This window comes from Pieris napi, chromosome 4, assembly GCF_905475465.1.
Source record: "Pieris napi chromosome 4, ilPieNapi1.2, whole genome shotgun sequence".
Classification (NCBI taxonomy): domain Eukaryota; kingdom Metazoa; phylum Arthropoda; class Insecta; order Lepidoptera; family Pieridae; genus Pieris; species Pieris napi.
In genome coordinates, this window is record NC_062237.1 from 1,696,973 (window position 1) to 1,723,397 (window position 26,425).

Here is a 26,425-nt window from a genome sequence, read left to right on the forward strand (position 1 = left end):
GCATTTCGAGAAAATCTCATTTATGAAATCACTATCTTGTCAGAATAATTTTTGGGATAACAATAATACGCTAGGATTTTTGTATCTTAGAAAGCATAATATATAGTAAAGAATAACGAAATCATCGTCAATCCATAAAAACTAGAGAAATGAACGAATGATTGAGTCAGAAGCGTGTTTAAAAACTTTTACTTGTAGTCAGCTCTGTAAATCCTTAAAGATTTTTGGAGGACTGGTAAAAACATCTATTTTTAATATCTTTTTCTAATAATTTATTTATAAAATAACAAGTGACTTTTACACCATCTTTTGGCACAATTGGAAATAGCACTGCAGAAAAAACAGCTGTTTGTGACGTTTGCATCTCGGAAGAGCCATGCGCACATCTATCTCTTTCTAAACAAATTGTACCGTTCGCACATGTGTATTTTCTTCATGGAACTGCAATACCAATAATTCTCGTCTCGCTTTGTGGAAGTTTGCTCGTGTGTTTCGTTACGTTCACGGAACTTTGTGTATAATTAATAAATAAAATGCCTTTTATATCAAAAGACTGGCGTTCGCCTGGTGAAGTGTGGGTGAAAACCCAAGAAGGCTGGGAGAAGAAAAAGGTTCTCGAATGCACAACACAAAGGTAAGTGCGTGTTGCAAAACAAACTATCCTTTGTTCGAATATTAGCGACGCAACTAAGAGCACGAAGCATTTCCTCGAGTATTACTTAACTAATTTAATTTTTGCTTTCAATGCTTGAGATGTGTAGAAAACCATTTAACCTACCAGCTTTTTTGTATTGCAGATATGCCGCTATAACTAATTATAATAACCCAGATGATAAAGAACAAAAATGGTAAGTACACAATAATCATGTTTGGTCATTTCCTGTAAACATTCATCAGCTGTTTCGCTTATGTTATTGATTTTACAATTCGTTAGACCTACATAACAGCTGTGTGTACATCCTCTTACGAATATTTATTATTCATTCGCATTTTTACTTTAATTATTTTATGCTATAATAAAATTACCTGACTTTCCTGGTTCCTCCTATTACAATATTCAATCTAATATTGTAATTAAAGTGTGTTAATTTTCTACTTACCGCTCTACCACCAATTTTGATAAATTTTGTGATAATTAAGGAAAATATAGGCAAACTATATTATGATTCCACGTAGACGAAGTCGCGGGCCAATTAATATAGAAAAAGAACAATATGTACTATCTTATGCGTTGCACTCCGCAAATTATATAAATTTTAGGTCTGGTTATATTATCCTTAATTTACAAGTTGCAAAATACTCGTGCTCTATATCTAGTCAATAACAAGTCGTACTTATTGCGAGAGATTGAATTTTTACGTACGATTTCGATGAAAAAATTACGGAACAAAATAAAAATTCTCTATGGTGCGTATATATTTTACGGAACATCATTTAGTAAAAAAGTACTCCATAAACTCGTAAATAGATTGCAGATGAAATTGCGATCTAGATGTAGGCTTGGTAAAGATGAATGTAGGTCAGGCCAGATGAACCAACCCAGATCGGTAGATTGTTAGGAAATCAATTTGTTACTAAACCACAGAACCGAAGTTATTACACAGCGTTGAGCGAAATTTTATGCCGCTCTTCAATTTCTTTTTGGTTTTGAAACAGACAATTTGCAGTATTACATTTAAATAAAACAAAAAAATATTCCCATTTTTGAAGACTGCTACAAATAAATCTATTATCCCGTGCCCACTTTGCTTGACATCATTTTAGTTTTAAGTGATTTTATCAATCTCTGTCAAGTATACCATAGATAGATGTTTTTCTTATTTTTTATGATTTGCCATTACATACTTATATACATGTATTTTTTACACTTTAAATGCCTATTTAAATAGCAAAAAAACCTTTTCCGGGTAGTAGTATATATAATAAGTATATATTGGTTAAATAATTCTGTCACGGTCTGATTTAGAAGTCTTGAAACCCCTGGCCCCAAATTATTTTCCAAATCAAATGAACAATTTTTACAGTCGAGTTTTTCAATCAATAATTTATTTTGAAACCAAGTAGATCTTTTAGTATTTTACAAACTTTTAAAAATCGTCTACTAGTCGGTAGCCCTCCCCTGACTTTCAAAAAGTTAGAGCCTTTAAAACTTAAAAAATATGTAGAGTTTAAAAAAATAAATAAATCGTAATATGTCTTCTGACCTTGACTTGATTACTATAATATTTCCATTTTTAACGTATTTTTCACCGTCATCATTCAGTAGCTTAAAGTATCTTTCTGATTTCGTCGGTTGTGTCAACTATGGGTTCTCAGCAATTTAACTTGAAAATAAAATATCACAGGATATAAATAAGATCGTTAGAAATTATTGTCAAAATCTTAATATATATAAATCTCGTGACACAATGTTTGTCCTCAATGGACTCCTAAACTACCGAACCGATATCAATCAAATTTGCACACCGTGTGTAGTTTGATCCAACTTAAAAGATAGGGTAGTTTTAATCTCAAATTATAGTCGCAATATTATTTTATTGCAAAATATTTGTTTATTATTTGATACAATTCTAACAGATGGCGCTGTGTTATAAGTATCAACGTTTTACATAAGCTGTCATCTACCTTTAACATAAGTTCTCCTACCGTTTCCCTTGAATAGTTTACTACTATGTAATATAACAAAAACCTTAGCCACAGCAACGCTTGGCCGGTCTGCTAGTATATTGTATATATCTGACAGACGGGTCTTAAATATTACAAATACCAAACAAGGTACTGGACCAATCTGTTTAAAATTAACGAACACAAAAAGGTATTTTTAAAAGGGTTCGTTAACGTCATTTTGTCCAAATCAAGAAGCGTGCGACTCAATTAACGAAGGTTTAATTTTAACTTTGAGACATCCTCTTACAAGTTATTTACGGGTCTGGTTACTAATGGATAAAAATAAATCAGTGACGGTACAACCTTTTTTAGGTCTTCTAGTTTTCTGTATCTGTTTCATGATCATTTTTCAATCTAAGAGGCAAGTAGGTGATCAGCCTCCAGTGCCTGACACATGCCGTCGACTTTTTGGGTCTAAGACATGTCGGTTTCCTCGCGATGTTTTCCTTCACCGTTCGAGCGAATGTTAAATGCGCACATAGAAAGAAAGTCCATTGGTGCACAGCCGTGGATCGAACCTACGACCTCAGGGATGAGAGTCGCACTCTGAAGCCACTAGGCTAACACTGCTCTTACTTTAGAAGGTAAGGTTAGGTTACTAATGAATAGTTCATTTTAAACTTTGTCTGAAATAACTTTGGTTTAAATTTACATATATAACAAATACACCAGAAAACTCGGACACAAGTAAATGTTGTAACAATACCTACTTTCCGGAAATTCTAAGATATTAATAGCAAATTTTTATGGCAGTATCTCGCCGTTATCACACCGATGTATTGTATACTATGTTTACTTTGACCAATTTTCCTGAGATATAAATAGGTGAAAATAATTAACGAAATGCGTGACGGAAGTACTTAATTACCGTACAGAACTTCCGCAGCGGTTAAAAACACTAATTGTAAGAAATGCTATCAAGCAAAACATCGGGACTGTTTTATAATTTACATTTAAAATAATTGTAGACGATAATAACGTCCTTGAAGTCCCAAAGACAGCCTGTAAAACTGTCAAATAGGAGAATTTAGTCTATGGTTAAAATCAGATTCGAAACTAAGCGCGAACTCTGACTCCCTTATGTGAAAATCCAATTTTGATCTCGGTTGTAATTATCGCGCTCTGATTCTTACAAGACATGCTTCCTGTCGATGTTTTCCTTCACCTTACAACATCTACAATAAGTTAAATAGACTGCTGAATATATACCCGCATACCGTACACAATTAAAAAAACTACTGGCTTCTGCAGAGTTGAAAAAGTTTCTAAGACTAGTTAATTCATACACATTACACACACTCACATGTTACGCGTGTTACGCGTTGCGGATGCTGTTAAAAATTAGAAGAGTTTGTTGTATACAGTTAAAAAAAAACAAAATTGTAATTAAATATATATATATTAAGTTTGGAAAATGGAATTGGATATACATACCTATATGGAAGAGCTAGGAACCCTTACCCAGGTATTTTTGAAGTTATACTTCTTTATGCGCGTTATGAAAAATTTATGAGAGTGAAATTTTACGATTGCGCGCGCACCGTGACACAAAGTTGTCAGTGTGATTATAGCGTGCGCGAGCGAGATGGGAATAAGACAATCTACAAGTAAAAAGAAATAGAATATGCGTGAAGTTCGAAGATCGCAAATTTTGAATGACCATAATGATTAATGACATTTGTCATTTACCTTTTAAACAAATAAAGGAGTTATAATTATTTTTTCAAAATTGAATAATATACTAAATATTAAATATTATTAAATTGTTTACGTTAAATATTAATTATTAATTAATTATATTTAAAAAAAAAATAAAGAAAGCCAAAGAAGTATAACTTCTTACGCTCGTACATAGGTACACACAACCTTTTTAGTGTTTCCAAATCGTACACATTGTAATGCATATATCTACTTATATGAAAATAAAATAAATAAATCAGTGGCGCTTTTTAGGTCCGGGCTTCTGTATCAGTTTCATGATCAGCCCAATAGGCAATAGGTGATCAGCCTGTGGCTGACACGCCGCCAAGTTTTTGGAACTAAGGGAAGCCGGTTTCATCACGATGTTTTCCTTCACCCTTCGAGCCAGGGATGGAATCTACGACCTAAGGGATGGGTGTCGCAAGCTGAAGCAACTAGGCCAATACCATAATGACACATTTTTATTTCTTATACAAATTGCGCACACAGAAAAATTACATTTGGAACCCTTGGTCGATTGCACCCTTAACTGGGCTAAATCTTCATAACTCGATATTGCTATAACGTTGCTCGTTATAATAAGTCCCTGAATTCTCGTTGCAGTAGGATTAAGGTCAAAGAAGCAAGGTTAAAACCTCATTGAGCGCTTACACCGCGATTTGTCGAGAATTTAAAAAATAAAAACGGGATTTCTGAACAATGCATTAGCGACATTGCAGTAACTCTTGTAAAAAATAACTGATTACTGGGCTTTATATTGTTTTTAGACAATAATAAAGTTCTCAAATGCTTAATTTAATTTAAAGCAGCAGCCGAAACACATGACAAAGCCATTTTTATATATATAATATGAAAATGGAGAACTTTATGTATATCTTTAAACTTTTAATACTTTAACTTTAAGTATTAAAACTTGTACATAACGATGTTCTCAAACGCATACTTTCATTTAAAACAGTAGCCTAAACACATGATAAAGCCATTTTTATATACAATATGAAAATGGAGCACTCTAAAGTATTAAAATTTGTACATAACAATGTGTTACATACATATAAAGTACATCTTTAAGTCGAAAGCCTCTATTAGTCGAAATAATCAGACAATCCATACGATCTGGACAGATATATTGAACCTTATTACGTCTATAGTTCGAAGAAGTTATCGAATTAACTTATTTATTTCACCTCTAACTTAAAATAAGTAAGAATAAATCTTAACATCTATGTACAAGTCAAAACTCAAATCGATTTTTTAGGCGTTGGCTTGAAATTCGAGTTATAAGAAGTTCTACTGTTTAAAGAACATTTCTTCAAAAAATATTTAGTTTTACAAAGATTTCGTTACTTTATTTACGCCTTTATCTATTAAAAGGCCCGGAAGTTGATTAATTCTATAGTTATTTGTATATTCGCTTATAAATGCATGATTTTTTAATCTATAATAATTGAAGAAACTGTTTATTTTACGTGTTTTTATATGTATAATCTCTTGTAATTAAATCTGTTAAATGTTGAATTCTTGTAATTAAATTTCTTAATAAAATATATGCTTTCATTACATTAAGCATCTTAGTATCAATTAAATTTCTTCAATTACAAGAAAATGACACTAGCAACATCCATTACGCACTTTCTAAGCACGGATTTTATATAAGAGCAAAGAAATTTTAATAATACATACATAGGCTTACTTAAGGTGTTTTATTTATATTAAAATATTGGTGAATACAAAACTAGTATTGTTTACGTTGCAAATACCCTTAAACTAAAATAATCTTATCAAATACAGTTTCAACTCCATATAACGTCTGTGCATATTTTGACGTTACAAAGACTTGTCGTTAAATGGAAAAATGAACAATCTGTATTAGAAAAGGAAAAAGATTATTTCAGACTAGTGGTAGTAATTACATAAAAACAATTCGTATTTCAACGCTATTGCGTTTAGTCTGTTATTTTCGCTTGATGACTTTTGCTGCACCAGTAATTATGTTGTATTTTTTTTTTATTCATATCTTGTGATATTAAGGCATCTTCGTAATAAAGCACGTGCAAGCAATCTCAATTTGTAAACAAAAGAACGGATTTTTTAGAGAGTTCGGTACGTATGGTGCCGACAGTCGAGTTTATTACGGGCTAGGACAATAAAGTTACACAGCTCCGCAGTATTAACTTATATCGGTAACCTAAAAAGTACTTTTTAGTATTTAATTGTATTCGTTATTGAGGGTGGGTGCAATGCTATGTAGAGTGTATCTTCAGCCGAATGATTTCGACGCTTTACGGAGCTTTGTCGTTGTTAATTTGAGCGCTGTAATTAAAACGGTTAGAGGTAGTTCTTCACAATTTTTGATTGGAGAACTGAAGTATCAATGCAAAAAAAAATATACTTCGTATTCTAGAAATAGTGATCAATAGACAACTATTTTTAAAAACGAAGTAAATTTAGAATAATTTCAATTTATTTATTAGTAATCTTACAGCTAATAGACATATTATAAAACAAAACACTTTGACAATATACAAAGCCAAAACAGATTACATAGACAAACAATAAATATGAAACAGAAAACATAAGTAACATTAATAGACAAAGATATTTAAAAAAAACTAAATTTTTTTCTCCAAACAAAACAAATTTAAATTCAGAATATAGCACAATTGGTCACGAATATATAAAACTAACATCATTCACCCGAACACACCCTAAACGATAAAGGTTAAAGCTATTTTAGATACACCCTTTACTGGGTGTGTTCCCTGATAAATCAGGATGTTTAGCTATAAATAATAGATTACCTTTTATCGTAGCAAATCTGTATATTTATTTACTTGGACCATTTGTTATCTCCTGTTTAGTTTGAAAATCCACAAATTACGTTAATTCAAAGAAATAACATTGACTTTTAAAATACAAGTCCTTCAGTGATAACAATTAATGTCTCTTATCGCATTTTTTATTATATATTGGTAATCAAAATCAAATGATAATATAAAAAAATAATAAATAGTTTTTAATAATAATAAATTACAGTCAAAACAGTTTACGACATCGTTTAGAACAACATGCCGCTTATATTGACCATAATCAAAGGTCCTGGCTGAATTATTGCATTAGGTATAACAACGTCATCGGCTGTTATGACTATCGGTTTTTACGACCAAATATGAGTAGTCCCTTCAATGTCGTTATAACAGATTTTAACTGTAATTGTTTTTTGATAACAGGAGGCAATAAACCGGAGTTAAATTACGCTAGAAGATGATTGTTTTATAGTTAAATTTTGTTTTGTTACATAGTATCTGGCAGTAGTCAATAAATTGTAAATTTTCTCAACATCGATAGATAGATCTATATCTACTATAACTCCTTTTTAAATTATCAATAAATACATTTTTTACGTAACATTTTTGTAAGCCTATGATAAAAATAAAATGTAGCAAATTAATAGGTACTATCATTTTTCGAGGTTCATATCTGAATTGATAAAAATTGGGTGTTTTAAATAAAGTGGACCACAAGAAGTGTGTCAGGGTTGAATAGTGGGCCAGTTCAACGGGAAACTGAGTTTTAATTTGCGAATTGTACGGATGTAATTTAAATAATTGCTATTAAGATTCAATGTTATTGATTTGTTAACATTTTTTCACTCCACAGTTTAAAAGTGAATAGAATGTTTTATTTAGACAAAATAAGCTACTATTACAGATTACTTCAATGCGGAAACGATTTAGATTTATATCATATACAAAACAATACACACACAGAAAAAATCAACAGAACATTAAACAGTAATAGATTAAAATATTTACAAAAAGACTAACTACGATTTCTTACAGTATAGGAACCGATATGAAGCCCACCTTTTGTCAGTTCACTCAACGGACAATTAAAAATGTCTGTTAATCTATGAAGTCATGTGTGCCCTTTTCGAGAGGTTAGTTTTCCTGAGAGTATGGCGGTCGATGTCGTCTTCTAACGTAACCATCAGACACCCTAAGGACTAGGCACTGGAACACTGCCGAATAGTGTTCCTTTCCACGTTGTATGCGTAGTTAGAGCAAATTGTAATTGTCAATAGTTTTGGAATATTTCATACAATTTAAGATACTATATATATAATTAAGTGTACACTTCAACCCTTCGATTCAAAGTCCATACTTATTGCTAAGTATGACTCATACTTAATGTACTAGAATAGAAACGCAAAAATTAAATATTTATACACTTTTCTGAATGAAAATGTGGCCCAGAAACCCTACAGATTATAAAAAGCAAGAATCTTTGCTATCTTTGAAAGAAATGAAATACGGACTGAAAACAAAGTTAAAATGAAAGTAAAAGTTGCTTCGCGTTTAATAGTGAAAGTGTTGCAACTCCAATGGTTACGAGACCTACTCATCTACAGCTTATCTACCTATAGATGTTATATACATTTCTTTGTTTAGCTGTATTTACGCTACAATGATTCTATTTATATGTGGGCCCGTAGAATGAATCAAAATTCGTTAGGTAAGTAATATACGTCTATAGTTTTTATAAGTGTATAAGTTATACTACCCTAAGTGTTCCTCAACTAATTTTAGTTGGTTTATTGCTTTCTTTGATAGATATAGATAGTTGGATTAAAATGATTTTATTATTACCAATCTATTCAATTATTAAGTACATAATTATATGTAAATATTTATTTAATGGCGTAAAAAGAACTTTTTCTTTAGTAAGTTATACGAGTACGCTGTAAATACATATAATTAATATAATAAAAATAAATAAAATTAAAATATTTCTACGTCTAAATAACGATGTAAGGAATAGCAGATTAAAATAGATCTCAATAAATTTGTATTTCAAGATATAAATTCTGTATACAAGGGTATATAATGACACTTATATAATCAAAGCTTTTCCTTATGTACAAAATTTACTAATTATTTTATATACTCATATATTTTTTCATTTTTAATCATAAAACTATCATTATACAAGACAATGCCTTAAAACCCATTTAAAACTTAAACCACAGTGAAACAGCAATTTGAAATAATTAAAAGAGAAGCGAAACCACAGATAAATGTTCTACAATAGATCTTTAAAATTGCAGCGACCGGAGTTTGCAGGTCGTAAAATATATTATCTGTGACGAATATCGCTTGACATAGTTTTAAATTTCGAATTAGGACATTATTTGTTGAATGCCCATACATTGGCCGACTGCCAACGTTCCGCCATCCTTGGTTTGGGTGCAGTCATGACCGTTTTAGAACTAAAGCACCGTTAAAGATGCATTTCGTGTCTTTGGCATGTTCAAATGTCACGCTTACGATTTCCGATTAATCACCATTTTTATCGTTTCTTCTGAGAATACAAAATCTTGACTTCTATCTAATATAGATCTACAAACCTTCCAATGTTTTTTCAAGTTTCAAGAAAATTTTAGAACAATGTATTATTAGATTGTAAAACAATATTGTACCCCTTTTCTTTAAATGGGACTTCTATAGTTTGTTATGCGCTGATCAAATTATAAACATTACTCTATCTAGTCTAACCCTTTTGGTGTGTGGGGAAGGTTTTGCCATTTCCTCCGACCTAAGGGAGAATCCTCGAGCAATCTAACCACTCACTGGCCCGAAGTCCCCAGTGGCAATGGTTGAGTAGTTGTAATACATATATATCCTTGACTTACTTGACTTAGTGACCTATAACCCCTAGATGGGGCAAAGAGCGTCCACAGGGAATCTCCATTAGGTACGTTCGGCCTTAAACCTCGTATTCCACCTCGCTCCAAGTCTATCCGGCTCTCTTTGTCTCATCTGCACGACGCCAGGTTTGCTTGTATGGCCACGCTTCCGTTTTCCTTGCGGAGTACAATCAACCAATCTATTTATATATCCTTAAAAATTGAAATAACTATGTTAGCGATTAGACAGGGTATGTCGTCATTGTAGTAATTGTGTCGGTGTCGCTCTAGGTGCATTATTAGGTCCTTTTGTTTTAAAAATTATTCCTTTACTCAAATTACGTCGACGATATTTTGTATAAAACACGGACCGTAATAAGATTACTTAATTCGCAGCTGTAACGTTTTAATTAGGGGCATTCGCTAGAATTCGCGCTCTATAAACAATGAGTTATTTCATTACCCGCTTGTTGGTCTTAAAACTTCCGACTTGAAAAAACAATACTTATAACTTACTAAACGTCTACTTCGACACATTTATGTAGCATGCCTTCGTTAAGTTAGCGGACAAGGAAAAAAATATGTCTATTTTACTCAGTCAAGAATCTTTTTGGGTCGTAGAGTCAGCGAAGAGAGTGAGTGAGTATTTACTCAGTCTATAATGTAAATAATATCCGGCATACTTCGTAAATCCCAAAAGCGTGGGTTGCTCGATAGACGAAAAATATGGCACAGAGCGCGCTTTTTCACAGTAATACCAGTATTTTTTGTTCATTACCATTTTCAGCCTAAATTAGGAATTATTTTTCACTTTTTAGTTTGATGTGCTTTAAAAGCGTGTTTTATAGTTTTTTTTAAACTATATTTATTTTCCACTTTTTAGTCCTAGCAGCAATACGTGTTGTCTCAATTTAATCGTATTGCTTTGTGGACTTAAAAAAATTTCATTGTTTTTTCGAGATAAACCTATGATAAGTGTACAAAGTTTGAATTAAATCTGTCCGTTTAAAGTGGGTCAAAATCGAGTCCGAAGGAGTCGGTTACATACATACATACAGGTGAAGCTAATATAAAGCGTGTAAAAACTGGGTATGAATCGCCGTCCCTATTGGTAGTTGTACAAAAACCCCAAAGACAGTCAATCTCTTTCTCTTTTAAAATATAATTTGATTGAAAGAGATAGAAGACTAGTAACACAGAGCACACACTGATAAGGTTTATATAAGGAGGTTTAATACACGTCCGCAGTATAAAAATACGATCCCCTGCGTTACATATTATTATGCAACTGATTGCAATGTCCTTAGAGATAATGTATCCATGACATTGACTCTACAAACGGATAGCTCTTTTATTGAAACAACCTTGTTCTGATGTAGTTCTAATACACGAAGAGTGCCTTCAAAGTGAAGCGAGCCATGGTCTGCCAAGGCTACGCACTGGGCATTTTTTTTAATATTCTAAAAATACGTATACTGAATGCAGCAATAGGTACAATTGTGAATTTTTTAAATCGGTCCAAGATTTTTCGTTATAAAAATACAAATGCTTATTAAATTCCGAAGTCGATGACTCTATATCAATGTTAAATGTATTTCTGAATATATATTTTAACATTGTAAAGTCTCGATAATTCTTGTTGAAAAACATACAACAATATCTTAATACCAAAAGCTTTAAATATATAATATATACCTATTTCAATATTAAAATATGATAGAAAGAAAATTAATTTAAAAAAGTTTGGTCCCCGTGATCTTTAACGCTGGCAGCATTTCCTCGCTGTATTGCGATACTTATTCATTGAGCGAGGAAAGCACCAGCTCTGGGGTCACAGGTACTATCTACCAGGCGCCAACTTAAATCTTTGATTAGACCCTTAGAACCCTATGGCCCAACAGTCTCTTCTCCAAAGGAAACAAAAAACGATTATAATAAATTAGACTCTAATTTCAATATTAGTTTTAAGGCTACAAAAAATAAAATATATATAAAGTGGTAAACATGCGGAATATACATTAAATCCAAATTAACCAACATAACATGACCTCTAGTCGACGAAATTCCACATATGAAAAGTATCAAGCAAATGTAGTACTTGTTCCTTTGATATTAAGGTGAAAGTAGCAGTTTTATAAATCACTGCGTTGTTGCTTACAGGAATTGGTAGAATGAGTTGCATGCGGAAGGCCACGAGAAATGTGTTATGCCAGTCTATTTATGATTATTATTTTATATACTTTATGTTGTTAGAGTAGTGATGGCCTAGACCCTAGTGGCTTCAGCGTGAGACTCTCGTCCCTGAGGTTGTAGGTTCGATCGCGGTTGTGTCAACCAATGGACTTTCTATGTGCATTAGACCTAAAAAGTCGACGGCGTGTGCCAGAAAGTAGATCACCAACTTGCCTATTTTATTTTACGTGGTTTTGATTTGATTACTTTACGTGGTTCTATCGATTTTAAGGTCTCTTTACCATAGGTATATACCATGAAAATACGCGGTCTATTGGCGATTGATATAATATTTATTTTAACTCAAAATATCTGAGATCCAACTTTAAGTTTAAGATTCAATAAAAATAAAAATATATGGTTATTATTGTTACTGTTAAAATTGCCAACATGAATACAATCACCTTCTCAGATACAGTAATCGCTATCGTGTAATGCTTTCAAGGAATGTCTTTTTCAAGCATTTTTTTTACATAATATAATTTTTGTACATTTACTAATTAATTTATCTTGTGTGTGCTCTTTGTAAATAAAGGATTTATAATTGTTATTATAGTAATAAAATATTGTTCAGCAGAATAACAACTTTCCATATTTCAATTTGAACATTTCCCGGTTTCTGTCACTTGTATAAATTAGATTTCGACCGTTTCCGTTGCTTAGCTGATCACGCTCTTGGTTAGCCAAGATCATTTATTCAAAACCTCAAGCAAAATATGTGTGTTGTATCATGATGTTTCCCAAATGGACATCTAACACGAAAACTTTTGACTACAAAACATTAGTTCCTTTTAACTTTTTCCAACAAACTGTTCAGCTTTATCGTGGTATGGTGTGGTTAGTGGACTCACGTTCCGCACTTAGACTCATAATTGGTCCGTTGTGCGTTAATTACTGGCTAATTTAGCCTGCCTAGCTCCTTCCAGAAGCACAGAAGTTTCCTGGGCACTTCACAGGCTTCCCGGAGCGACCACACTGTTCCGTGGATTTTTGTACGTTGTTTAGCCACAGTCTCGCATTCCAGGACTACGTGGGTGACTGATTCCTCTGCGCTGAAACAGCCTCTGCACAAGGGGCTGTCTATCGTGTTCAGACACTTTTGGAGTTATGGGGAAATGGAGACTTGAAGCCAGAGATATTAGCTTTTATGACGTGGTACGCTCTTGAGACTAAATTGACAGTTCACTGCTCACTTTCGTTTCGTTAATGATCGCTTGGAGTTGCATAATAACAGCTATTCTTAACAAACCGTTGGTTCCAAGAGAGGAGAAATCGTGAACCAATTATGTAAATAAGTGTAATCTATGCATGTATTATATCTATGAGGAAGCAGGAAGCTACCACAGGCAGGTGCGTTTTCATAAAAACATTCTAATCACATAGGCATTTACAGTGTATGTCTAAATTAAATAAAAATAAAGAATATACAGAAACAAGACGCCTAAAGAGAACTAAACATTATACTATCCATCTTTCAAACCCCTAAGTGATAAGGGGTGTCCACTGTCCACCCCAAAATTTTTTTTTATTTTTAGACAATTTTTTTATAAAATACATACAACCCTTAATTTTCACCCCTCTACAATAAACCCCTATTTTTTCTTTGTTAATTAAAATCTTATGACTTAATCTCTGAGTTTATATAGAGAAAAATCACAGAAAAACCTAAAAAGTTTTCATAGGAAAACCGAACAGTTTTTGGGGTAGCATAGCAAAATGTTCCATGTTGGTATGTACTAAAAAGTTAGGTTAAGTAAAATCACATTAAGGAGAAACGTAGTTCGCGGGGGCAGCTAGTAATATATAAAAGTCGATGGTACTAGTCGATTAAGAACCACAGTAGTTGGGTAAGCCGAAAGCGTCTATTGCACATTTTTATTTTGACAGTTGCTTTAATTTTTCGTTCTCTATCTGTAGCTTTAAGGTCATTGAGCATGCATCAAACTCTGACCCACTTCAAACATTACCAATAATGAATTATTCAAGATATATTAATGCTTGCGTGTCTTCATCTGTAAATATTGCGTAATATTTGGTGTAATTAATGCCCATATTAATGTTATATTTAGCGTAATAATTACCTAATTCTTTGGGTGATTTTATAAATAGCAACATTATTCAACAGTCATTTGCAGTCTGCAACGGTTGTAAACCTATACATTTTATACACAACATAATACACACTTTTTATACACTTATGAACGTCAATAAAGAAATACATATTAAATGCTAAATGCTTCTAATTTTACATTTACTGCGAATTCTCAAATCAAGGCCGTAGAACAGAAGGGAAGAACTGGGAATAAACGGCCCGGCACTCTTTTTAATCGCCAAGTTTTCTGTTTTACACAATGTTTGTAAGGAGCTGCATGTACCATGTTCAAAAAAATATGTTTATTATGGATTATAAGATACAGGTATCACTTATTCATGTCTACGTGAATAAGTAATTAATAGTTAATTAATAATAATAAAAAACAAAGTTGATTAAAACAAAGATATATATTACCCACGCACCTGACAAAACTCTTTACTAACGAGTTATAAAGGTACTACTGTATGTAATATAACACATTTATTATGTACGAAAAATAAAGCAATACATAATAAACCAGTTGTATGAAAAATCTGTTGTAAAAAATATATTATTTATTTATAGCATTATATCAGAAATACAAAATATGTACATGAAAGTTGTTTTTCTTAATCTATGATACCCGATTCTGTGTGCCTACGGGCAAAAACCTCCCCCATTGTCCTCCATTTTTCCTTATATATATACAAATCTTGTCCAGGTTTGTGATTGATTTTATGATTTTATCGGCCCACCTTTTAAATTGCCTACCTCTGTTTCTTTTATGACCTCTTGCCATATTGTTACAATTTTGCTCCATTTATCTGCTCCTCTATGTATGTTCAGCCCATTTCCATTTTAGTTGTTTTTATATGTAACGTCATCAAGCCCTGTTGTATATCTTAAAACTCGTTCTTTTGTTGTATAAAAACTTTTTATGAAAATAAATACACTTTTGTGCATATTTTAAATAAAACGTAATATATCTGCCCCAAATACCATTATTGTCCAAGGGACTTTACTTTGTGTAAATAGTAATAAGTTGCGAGTTTAATGTTATAGTTCAAATGACTAAAGAGAAAATTGTATTTTTATACTTGCAACATCGACAGCTGTTTTAATATGGATTATCTCCAATTAGGATAGAATGAGTCAGATGTCAATGACCTCCAGTTACTGACCAGCATAACATGATCCATGCTTTTCTGTATGCAAACATGCAGTTACTACTCATAAACAAAGTTAAATAATATTTTACGACGTGATTTAAAACAGTTGTACAATTACTTTGAATTGCCAGTCTGAAATATTGTTTATTTTTTTAAAACATGTATGTACAACTTACCTTTCCGGTTTCGCAAACAATAATTCCGACTCGGGGGGGCTGTGTGGTCAAATTCATTATGCATGGATATGTTTGTACTGTGTAAATTATTAACGGGGCAAACTACCACAAATTACAATGCGAAGTTTTTTTTACTAATCCTACTTATTACAGTCCCCTATTCTTATCTGAATATTCTAGTAGTCCCCAACAGGGGTTAGTGGGCCTGTACTCTTGGGACAATGAATTAAATATGAGGTCTACTGACACGGTGGACTCATTATCATCTTTACAATATGAAGCATTTTTACAGCGATTTTAAATGGTTATAAAAGAATATTTAAGTGTCCCTCTGCGGTGAAAATCAATTAAGAGTTTTTCTTGCTGCAATTTCAGCGCTGTGGAAAATTCGGCTCCTCAGCATAATGCTGAGCCAGGGCCAATTACAGCCACAGCACACACGCATTACACACTTGAAATTCGCTGTAATTAATGCCCATACTAATTTTATATTTAGCGTAATAATTACCTAAATCTTTGGGTAAACTTTAATAACAACTTTATGCTGTCAACAGTCATTTAGACTGCAAAGCAACAGTTGTAAACCTATAAATTTTTATATTACCCCCCCATTAGACAAAACGTTTTCGGTTTTACTAACGAGTTATATTTTTGTACGAAAAATATCGCAATAATGTAGTAAACCAGTTATATGAAAAATCTGTTTTAAAAAATATTTGCAGCTGCAAACGTTATCTAAAGATTGAACAGTTTTCACCAATAGCCGCGTCCAGACCGGCTGAGCGCGGCTCGCGAGTCCCGCTAGATAGATAGTGAGATTGCTTTGAATGGTTTTGGTCATTTTGGTTCTATGTACATAAATAAATATTGACAGAAATATAATAATTATTATTAAAGGTCGAAAAAAAAAACAAAATATCGATATACGAAACTGTTGTTGCTTTTCTTGCTAATTTCGAAAAGTTGATGTTTTTTCATCTATTCCAGGAGTGACGAAGATGGCGACAAAAGTTCAGAGGATGAGGTTCCGAGGGTGCCACCTCACTGCCATATTACAATTAAATGCACAAGAGAGGTAGGTGTAATACATTTATATATTTACTGTGTTAAATGTTACAATAAAATATCTTGTTACATTAAAACTAAATGAACGAATTTTTTTTTTATTAAAAGTTTACACTTCAAGCATATTACAAATTAGAGACATTCATATTCAAAACATGAATTTATTTTATTTTGTTTTTTTTATTACTATTTAATGTATAATATTCTACGGTTTCGATATTTGTAAATATGTGAGGAACATGTATACTCACAATACAATAATTGACCTACCCGCATTGCTTAATTTGTAAGTAATACTTGTGCCTATTTTAGTACCTATAGTAGTTTTATTCTAGAATACAATGTACTTCTAGAATAAAACTACTATACTATATATCTGTGACAACAATTTTTTTTTAATTTAATTTTTTTTTAAATCTAAATGTGACGATATATTTTCAGATCGCAGGATTTAACGGCCTATCAGAAGCGGTTCGTCGTTTGGACTTCTCATCAGCTGTCCGCGATGTCAGACGATTCAATTACATCTGCGCATTGTTAGAGCTACTTGTGTGTGGCCAGAGACTGACCCATCTGCCTGGAGCCGCGCAGAAATTGCTCCTGTCTATGCTTGAACAGCTTGCGGATCAAGGTATTTCATTTTAATTATCTTTACAAATTTTGCCTTTAATCATCCAAAATCCGATGGCAACGTATTTGCTGTTATATTAAAAATTACATAAGAAATATAAATTACACTAAATTATTAATACCCCATACTCCGGAAAAGGAGGTTGTACATCTCGAATATATCGTTTGTTTATTTAAAATGCTTATAGTATTTCTTTTTGATTACCTTTTAAGCAAATTAAAATATTTAACCATAGATTACTTAATTATTGGTTTATATTTTACTTTCAATAGCAGTTCTGTTTTTACTCGAAACAGAACTAATTTAAGCGTACGACCATCCAGGCTCCAGAAGATAAAGAGAAATTGTATTCGTTTTTACAACAAACTCCCAAGCGAAATTAGAGAATTATCACTGAAAAAATTCAAAACTCTCGTTAAACGTAAATTAATCAATAAAGCTTTTTATAAATTTGTCGATTATTTAAATGATTCTAATCCTTGGGATTGATTTGCTCCAGTTCAAACAATTTGTATGACTCAAAAATTGGCGATTAAAAAAAGTGGCGGAGAGTTTCTTGCCCGCTCTTGACTTGCGAACTGGTAGTATATGTAAATTTAGATTCAATTTAACATCTTTTCTGTTGACGTTCATAAGTTTACTTGGCTACCTATATGAATAAAGTTATTTTAAGACTACATTTCAACATTTACTGTCGAATTTAGTCCACCACGAACTCAACAAAATTCTTTCACTTACTCTAGATATATTGGTTTCCCGCATTAACCTTTTGATATCGAAAAGAAATATAATTTGACAAAGAATTTGCTTTCTATTGAGTTGATTTTGGTCTAAAATTCGTTAGGTAAATTCTATTTGTACTGAGGTAAAGATTGTGTCTCAGTTGCAACATCGAAGCAGAACTTAAACGCCCTAAGAGCGTTAGTGGTGGGTGTGACGGCTCTTCGTGAGGCCGAACGCCGCTCGTGCTGGGGTCGCCCGTTGGGGTCACGCGCCTTATGGGGTCACCACGACCATGCGATCGCACGTATTCATAGGATTGTTAACAGTATTCGGATACAGGAGGTGAGTTTGAAACCACTCATATATCGAAATCTTGGCAAATTATAGCCGTTCTCGAACACTGCTTTGTGGTGGTCAAGTGATATACAAGAGCTGGTATGAGCCCAGTGTTTTAAACGTAATTACTCAAAATAGATTGTTTTATGCAAGCCTAGTAACATAATTGCAAAATGTTTTGTCGCCACGAAGTAATATTTTTTGAAAGAAAAGATATAATAATAAACACCTGTTCTAAAATGTATCCCAATGTACAAACCGAAAAATTTTACACAAAACAAGTGCTATGATATCTTGAAATGAGACTTAGATTAGGGTTGCCAGCCGTATTTTATTTCGTATGATTATTTTTTCGTTAATTACATTTACAGCAGAACGTATATTAATGAAATACTCTTTCAGCCTGGTCCGGAAGTAGTGCCTAAGCTTCATGACTTACCTGAGGAATGCATCAGGGAGATTCTACTGAGAATATCGGACCACAGGGATTTAGATGTGAGTATGAAATTTAATCATATAAAATGCTTCAATAGCTTCAACAACTAGTTTAGTAAATAATGTAATAAATTCGCGTTAAAAATTATAAGTAATGAATTTTAAAATTTGCTTTATTTATTTTTTGTATGTAAAGTTTTTCATTATCTATTAAAAACAACTTAATGAGTGATTTAGTGGGCAACTTCATTCTGTTAATTTTGTGTCACGGTGCGCGCGCATCGTAAAATTTCACTCTCATCAATTTTTCATAACGCGTCTATAACTATACCTAGAAGTATAACTTCACAAAATCATTAGGGATTGTACTGGAGCGTTCAAATATTTTATTGTTATTTATTGTCTAACATGTATATTAGAGAAATACGAAAGAAAATAAAAATTATGAAAAGTACATAAATATTCAATAGTCAGCGTCGTCAGCCTGGTCTGTGATGGCGTCACTATGTTCGGAGCATCGTGTGTGGCGGGAATTGGTGAATTTCCACTTCACGTCGCAGCAGATCGACTCTGTTCAGAAGACCGATGCAAATACTGACTGGAAGAAGCTCTTCCATCAGCTCCGGAGGTCAGAATTTAGTTATTCTAATTGTTTTTATTGATAATTTTTAGGATCATAAGTAGGTGATAATGTTAGTTTTATGGAACAGAAAATAAAAACATATTATTTAAACATATAGAAGTAGTATATGTATATCTTAATATAAATTACGCGTCACGTTGTTTGTCCGCGGTGGACTCCTTAACTACTGAATTGATTTCAATCAAATTTGCACAACATGTGCAGTTTGATCTAACTTAAACTAGCTTACATCTCAATTTATACCAATATTATTATATTGCAAAATACTTGTTTATTATTTGATAGTCACAATTCTAACAGATGGCGCTGTGTTGAAAGTTACCAACGCTTCACATAAGCTACAATTTAATGGCATAATCACCAAAAAAGCGTGGTGGTCTCCATGACTGGTGTTCTCCTACCGTTTCCCTTGAATAGTTTACTACTACGTAATATAACAAAAACTTTAGCCACAGCAACGCTTGGCCTGTCTGCCAGTATTATATAGATTGTATTAGTAGAACTATTTTTTAATTTCAAAGGTTGTACGGACTACGCGAAGACGCGCAGTACGCCGAGACATTGTCTCTTTGTAGACATTGCAAATGTCTATTTTGGCGTTCGCTGGGACATCCTTGTATAGCGGATCAGGTATTAAGGATTTCTATTAACCCAATATTTATAAGGCTATTTTCCACTTATATTTTGTACCATCAGCAAATACGCCATTTTATTTTTATTAAAGTTGTCTTTGAGTATGTCTTATTTGACAGGTCACTATTGTTTAGTGTTTACGGCTACATTTAAAATGTAGACTCAAAGAATAGACTTTTTATTTTTACGACAAATTTGGAGAAAGTATTTAGACAGAAATTAACTTGTAAATAATATTTTAGTGTCCCGAGTATCGAGAGCGCCTGAAAGAAGCCGGTGGGCCTTTGCCCCCTCACCCAGTTCCGCCCGCAGCTTTCCTAAAGTTTTTCTCGCTGTAAAATAATAAACTGTAGCAAACAGTAACTCAAATCCAAATAATATCTAAATTAATCCCTTATTAGAAAATACTATGATTTTTATAACTTCACTACTCAAAACTTATATTATCCATATATGTTCAATTGCAAAAATTGCTTACATTTGAATGTTTTGAAAAAAAAAGATACTTATATGGAAATTTAACCTTTATCTGTAGTTTCATTTGAAGTTGAAGTACTATATTAACTATAACTGATAATGCAAGATACACATTGAAATTGGTCATCTGTTTTCGTTGTTACAACATTATGTTATTATTATTCTCATATCCCCATAATTTACCCGAGTCAAAAGTTTGAGTTACTGTTTGTGGTTTAGAATTAAATGTTACCTAAAACATGTGATAAACTCGATGGTTTACTTTCACCGAGGGTGTTATATTTGAAAAACATGTTACTTTTATTCTAACATACTAAAACATATAAAATTTAACCATTGATTTTGATTAAAGGGCATAATGTAATTTAATTATTGAGTGAATTATTAATAAAAATATATTTCTCCTGTTTTATAGTCTTGTTTAAGGTTTTGGAAAATATTGTGCAATATTATGGTTAGGCATTGTTGGCATGGCAGGTCATATATAATAATAATTGCTATATGGTTTATATTTGGCTATTAAGTCCTAAATTACCACTATTTAAGAACTAGGCAGCTTAATATGTTAAAATCGCTGAAAATGTGTTCATTTTATCTAATTTGATACTATTATACTGTCTTGAGTCTAAACACTAATTAAGCATCACATAAGAATTTATTAATATGTAATCATAACTAACATAATAAATGTAAATGTAGGATTCTACACATTGATGAATCTTCAAAATGTGTTTGTGGAAATATAAGTGTAACACCTACCCTCTAAATATGCTATAAATTATTAGTCAGATTTTTGCACCTGTTTCATTTATTGAATAAATTTATAGCCAAGATAATCCAACTGTGTCTGGCACATATAATTTCATAAAATAACTTGAAATTATAAAATAGAGGGTTATGTCATCGTAACTAAAATTGTGAATATTTTATGCAAACCGCACCAGTATTCTTAAATTAATTTCACATCTCAGGTTTTAGATCCTGTAACCACATTTTTATAATTATGAAAACTAGTAGATTGAATCAAACATGTTTGTCTACTTTTATTTAATAACTACCATTACCATAAATTGTACTGTGACACACCATGACAAATGTTTAAAATTATCATACTGTTATGGGATGTAAGTAATGTGCTAAAAGGTGCAAAGTAAAACAAGCATACCTTTATGGTGTTGGTCTAAAGAATACAGCTTATTGCTGAATATTGTGTTTAAATATTTTGACTGTATCTGACATAGTTTATAATTATTTAGTAAAGGATGTCTTTTAAAGCCATTGGGCTTTCTAATATAATGCATATAAGATGTATGCAAACTAGTTATAAAACTGAATAAAAATTATGATCTCTAAATACATATTTTGACTGTTCAATGCAATAAATGCAAGTAGTGAAATTAAATGAGATATTTTTCTATTGCTAATTAACATAACATTTCTAAGCAATGGTTTGGCACACTATTTATCAAGTACATTAGCCATAACCATTAAAAGTATAGAAAATATTGACAATTTATCTAAGCATAGGTTGTAATATTTAGACAGCTCTCTACATTAACTGATTTGTTTCTTAACTGATGTTTGATATGTAAGAACATCTGGCCTAAAATTAAATGATGTATTGTCCAATGGTTTAAATAGAATGCCACTATTCTGGTGTAAGTGTATAGATTTACTTACTATTCTGTCTTATCAAAATTTATATAATAAATATGCTAAATATTTAAAAACAGTGTTGTAAACAGTTTTGTAAAAGTTCATTGAATATTTACAATCCTAGAGTTAACAGAAGTGATTAGAAGAATAGTGAGTAAAACATTGTTAGAATATGTCTAAGTCTGATTAAAATTGTTCATTGTAGAATCATAGAGTAGCTGTTAATATTGTGATATTTTAAGATAATCTTACGGAAATGGATTTGTGTTTTATTGTATGTTTAGAAATGTAGTATTTTTTTGTCCTTGTAGTTACTTTTTGTTTGGTCTGTGATTGTGATTTTATTGGATTTTTTTCACCTATTTAAAATAAAGTTATTTTAGATATGATGTTTTTATTAACCTGAAATACTCAAATAAAATATAAATGCAATCATGTCTGTGCAGTTAAAATAAAATTTAACATCAAAGTAAATTATCATCAGAAAACCAGTCAATATCCATAGAGATTTTATCATATCTTAGTAACATCCTTTATCTTTTTAAATTTGGAATAAAAGACATAATTTATTTACGTGACTATTTAATTAATTAAAGCTTCAAAATATGCTGGTTATAAAAATACAATAATATATCCATTACAAAATGTGTCAATATACAATGAACTTGTATTTGGAATGATCATTTGAGTATTCGTCACATGTCTTCAAGAAAATTCGTTTTTCACCTTTTCACAGTGTCTTACCAGGTCTTTCAACTTATAAACCAAATCTTGTAATTGCTGAGTACCACACGTAAATCTAACATCGTCTCCTTCAGTTTTTAACACAATTGTATACAGTAAATTGTCTGAACCAATGCCGGGCGTATTCGTCAATACCTCCAGCTTCCATTCCACATCTAATATTTTAGGTAAGGAATTGAAATTAGGTATGTTTGTGTCCATGATTTACAACTTGAACATCACCGTCTAAGTGGAATATAACCATTTATTAAAAAAATCTAAATAAATGCAGTACATAACTAATTAGATTGTAAATTTGTTGTGGAAGATTAATCCAATTAATTTATGCATATATAAATATTACAAGAAATATTTAAATTATTATTGTGTTCCTGTCTCCTGACTAGTGACTTCTGACTTGTCAGTTGTCATTTGTCTTGTGAGTTCTGACAGATTTGACTTTTTATTTTCAATGACAACTGACAATACCAAAAACAACCACATTAATTTAAATATTTATTATTTACTGGGCCTTGGATTCGAATTAGTATCGTTATTCCGAAATATTTTTCTCTATCTACAATAATTCTACATTATTTGAAGTGTCGCACTTATTGCACATTACTTATTACATAGTCTTATTTAATATTTTTACCTCACGTTGAATATTCTAATATTTAGTAGGTACATATACTTAATGTGACCATTTATTACTTGACTCAAAACGGGACATAGGTTTATTTAGGCCACATAATAGGTAGTCAATGACAAGGAAACACTTTTATAGTTTTTTTATTTAGAATAAGTTAGTTGGCTTAAAAGCTACGAATCGCAAAATATAGATATCCACAATGTTTAGTTATTTTTATATTTATCAGAAGAACAAATGTGTATGAATATAGCTGGTAACAATTTCAAGTAAGATGAAACTCTTGGGACGCGGGAGAAACGTATGGGAGGAACAAAAAGGAATTTTTGTTAAATATATTATATTGCAATTATTATCGCACTTTTGCCATCTTATACCTGTAATTCATTAATACCTTTACTAAAAAAAACATTCGGACGGCAATTTATAAAATCTTTGAAGGCGGTTTCGACTGCCCCATCAGACTTTTTTTCACCTTGCAAGAAGTTATACAAATTTCGAAAAAAATGGGAACCTGTTGGAGCAAGGTCCGGGGAGTAAGGTGGATATTTTTAGTTAAAGTTTACATCGAAGAACTCGAAGCGGCGGGACTCGATAGGCATTTTTATGTTTGTCCGACTTTAAATGCTGTTCAATATCACATGGGATATTGGACACTAAATTATACACGTTTCACATCTGATATCTGATGGAGTATTAATTTGCTTGATAAACCGATATTTTTCTTGTAAGCTAACATTGAACCGCTACTAAAATTATCGCGCGGTTTCTGAAAACGGGACAATTTTGCGTCCCACAGTTCATGTCGCGGACACCAGGACACGTAGATAATTGTAAAAAGGGACAGTCCCGTTAAAAAGGGGCGACTGGTCACGTTCATACTACATACATAGTAAGCTGAAAGTTTTCAATAAAAAATACCTCTATCTCAAGATCCTTTTATCTGTATACCAAATAAATTCCGCTGTTTATACATGAAAAAGGTAAATCGTCTTATCACTTTCATAATTTCATCTACTTCAGGATAACTCTGATTTACACGACGATCTACTAGATTATATAACTAAAAATATTCCCTTCCTTTTTACTAAGCCAAACGAGTCCGATGCTAAGTGATATCGCCACGTTGCTGGAAGGTTGTGCACCAATGTGTTCGCAAACTTTAATTAATTTTTAAAGGAATTAAGTCTAAATTATAAAGAAATTGATTCTGAAATTCCCAATAGTTGTGCGTGGCATAAGAAGGGTTTTGTGGAGAAATGGAAGGCTATACTTGTGAGATTTCGAATTGGGCTTTTACGTCTGACGATGAAACAACCTTTTTGGATATTTACGTGTATCATATTCTATAATACACTGAAACAATCCAATTAACAGATTTCCTATTTGTCAGCGGCCATGTCAATATTGTGCCTTGTCATTGAATATAAATTATTCAATAAAACAAAATTTTAGTAAAGTTAGTTTATTTAAAAATATATCAACTTATATTTATTAATGTAATCAAAGCTTACTATTAATATATTAAATAGTCTTATTGCCGTTCTCAGAGTAATTCATTAAAGCATTAAAAAAATGAAATAATTTCAGCAGAATTTTAATTAAATGCTATAAAAGGCACTCCTGTATGCTTATCTAGTATTAAATTTCATTGCAAAATTCGATAGATATAAAACTAAATCTACAATAGATGCTATAATGAACGACTCTAAGTACGACAAATTATTATATTTCTTTCTATAGACATCAAAAGCATTATTTATTATTGTTTCAAAAGGCACTTTTTGTTGGCATTACTTTGAAACTATATAAAAAAGTCACAAAATTCTTATGAAAATTATTCACTTATGTGCTTAAAAAAATACATGAATAATAATTGCACATCACCACACCTCAATAAAAATACACAAACAGATTATGTTTTAAATAATTAGACAATAGCACCATTACAACTAAATATTTTTCACAATGACAAAACACAACCTAAATCTAACAACATCTTAAATACTGGCAGTTACATTAATTACTAATGAATTTTATTATAAAAAGCGCGGGAAGTTTGACTGACTTTAGACTTACAATTTTGAAAAAACACAGATTAAAAACAAGGTATCATATCATATGCAGAGTTATTAAATTAATAATAATTTAACTTTTAAAAAATATGGACTTCAAACACTTTAAAATATTCCATGATTATTTTAAAACTATATAGTTTAACGTTTTGAAACTTACTAGTCTTATTATATTCTTATAAACAAAACAATATATTACAGACAAATAACATTTTTGTACTGTCTATAAAGCAATGGCACTACAGTACATTATAATTAAAAATTGAAATCGTTGGTATAAGAGATTATTTTATCGAGCACAATTAACAAATTGGTAATTTTTCTAGTAATGTGGTATAATATAATATTTACATACTTTTGACTAAAATCTGAATCTCATTGAACGTTAAATTATATATAATTAATGAGTTAGTCACATTAACTTATAATTGGCTTAATTTTTGTTATATTGTGAGATTTTCAATAATAGCATTATTAAAACAATGTAAATATTTTTTCTTTTACTTTTACCCACATTTTAATAATTCTAATAAAGGTATTTTTTGAGAAAAATAATATGGTAAAACATTGAAAAGCTTACTTAACTTACTATCGGCGCCTCTGTCAAATAAAAAACTAATCAATAAGTCAACAACTTTATAAGATCGGTCTTATGACCTTAAATAGGCTTTACA

General features: G+C 31.6%; 1 protein-coding gene across 2 annotated transcripts; it reads left to right on the plus strand.

The window, feature by feature from the left end:
* The first annotated feature begins 276 nt into the window (after window positions 1-276).
* LOC125048577 (F-box only protein 32) lies at window positions 277-22,688 on the plus strand. Of its 2 annotated transcripts, XM_047647316.1 has the most exons (9): window positions 285-634; window positions 798-848; window positions 16,693-16,780; window positions 17,212-17,401; window positions 18,285-18,466; window positions 18,863-18,955; window positions 19,366-19,523; window positions 20,060-20,168; window positions 20,414-22,688. In XM_047647316.1, exons 1-9 carry the CDS (start codon window positions 534-536, stop codon window positions 20,507-20,509), a joined length of 1,068 nt encoding a protein of 355 aa, XP_047503272.1. In that variant the 5' UTR covers window positions 285-533; the 3' UTR covers window positions 20,510-22,688. The 2 variants fall into 2 exon arrangements, with proteins under 2 accessions (XP_047503274.1, XP_047503272.1); XM_047647318.1 differs by lacking the exon at window positions 798-848 and having other exon boundaries at window positions 277-634.
* The last annotated feature ends 3,737 nt before the right edge of the window (window positions 22,689-26,425 follow it).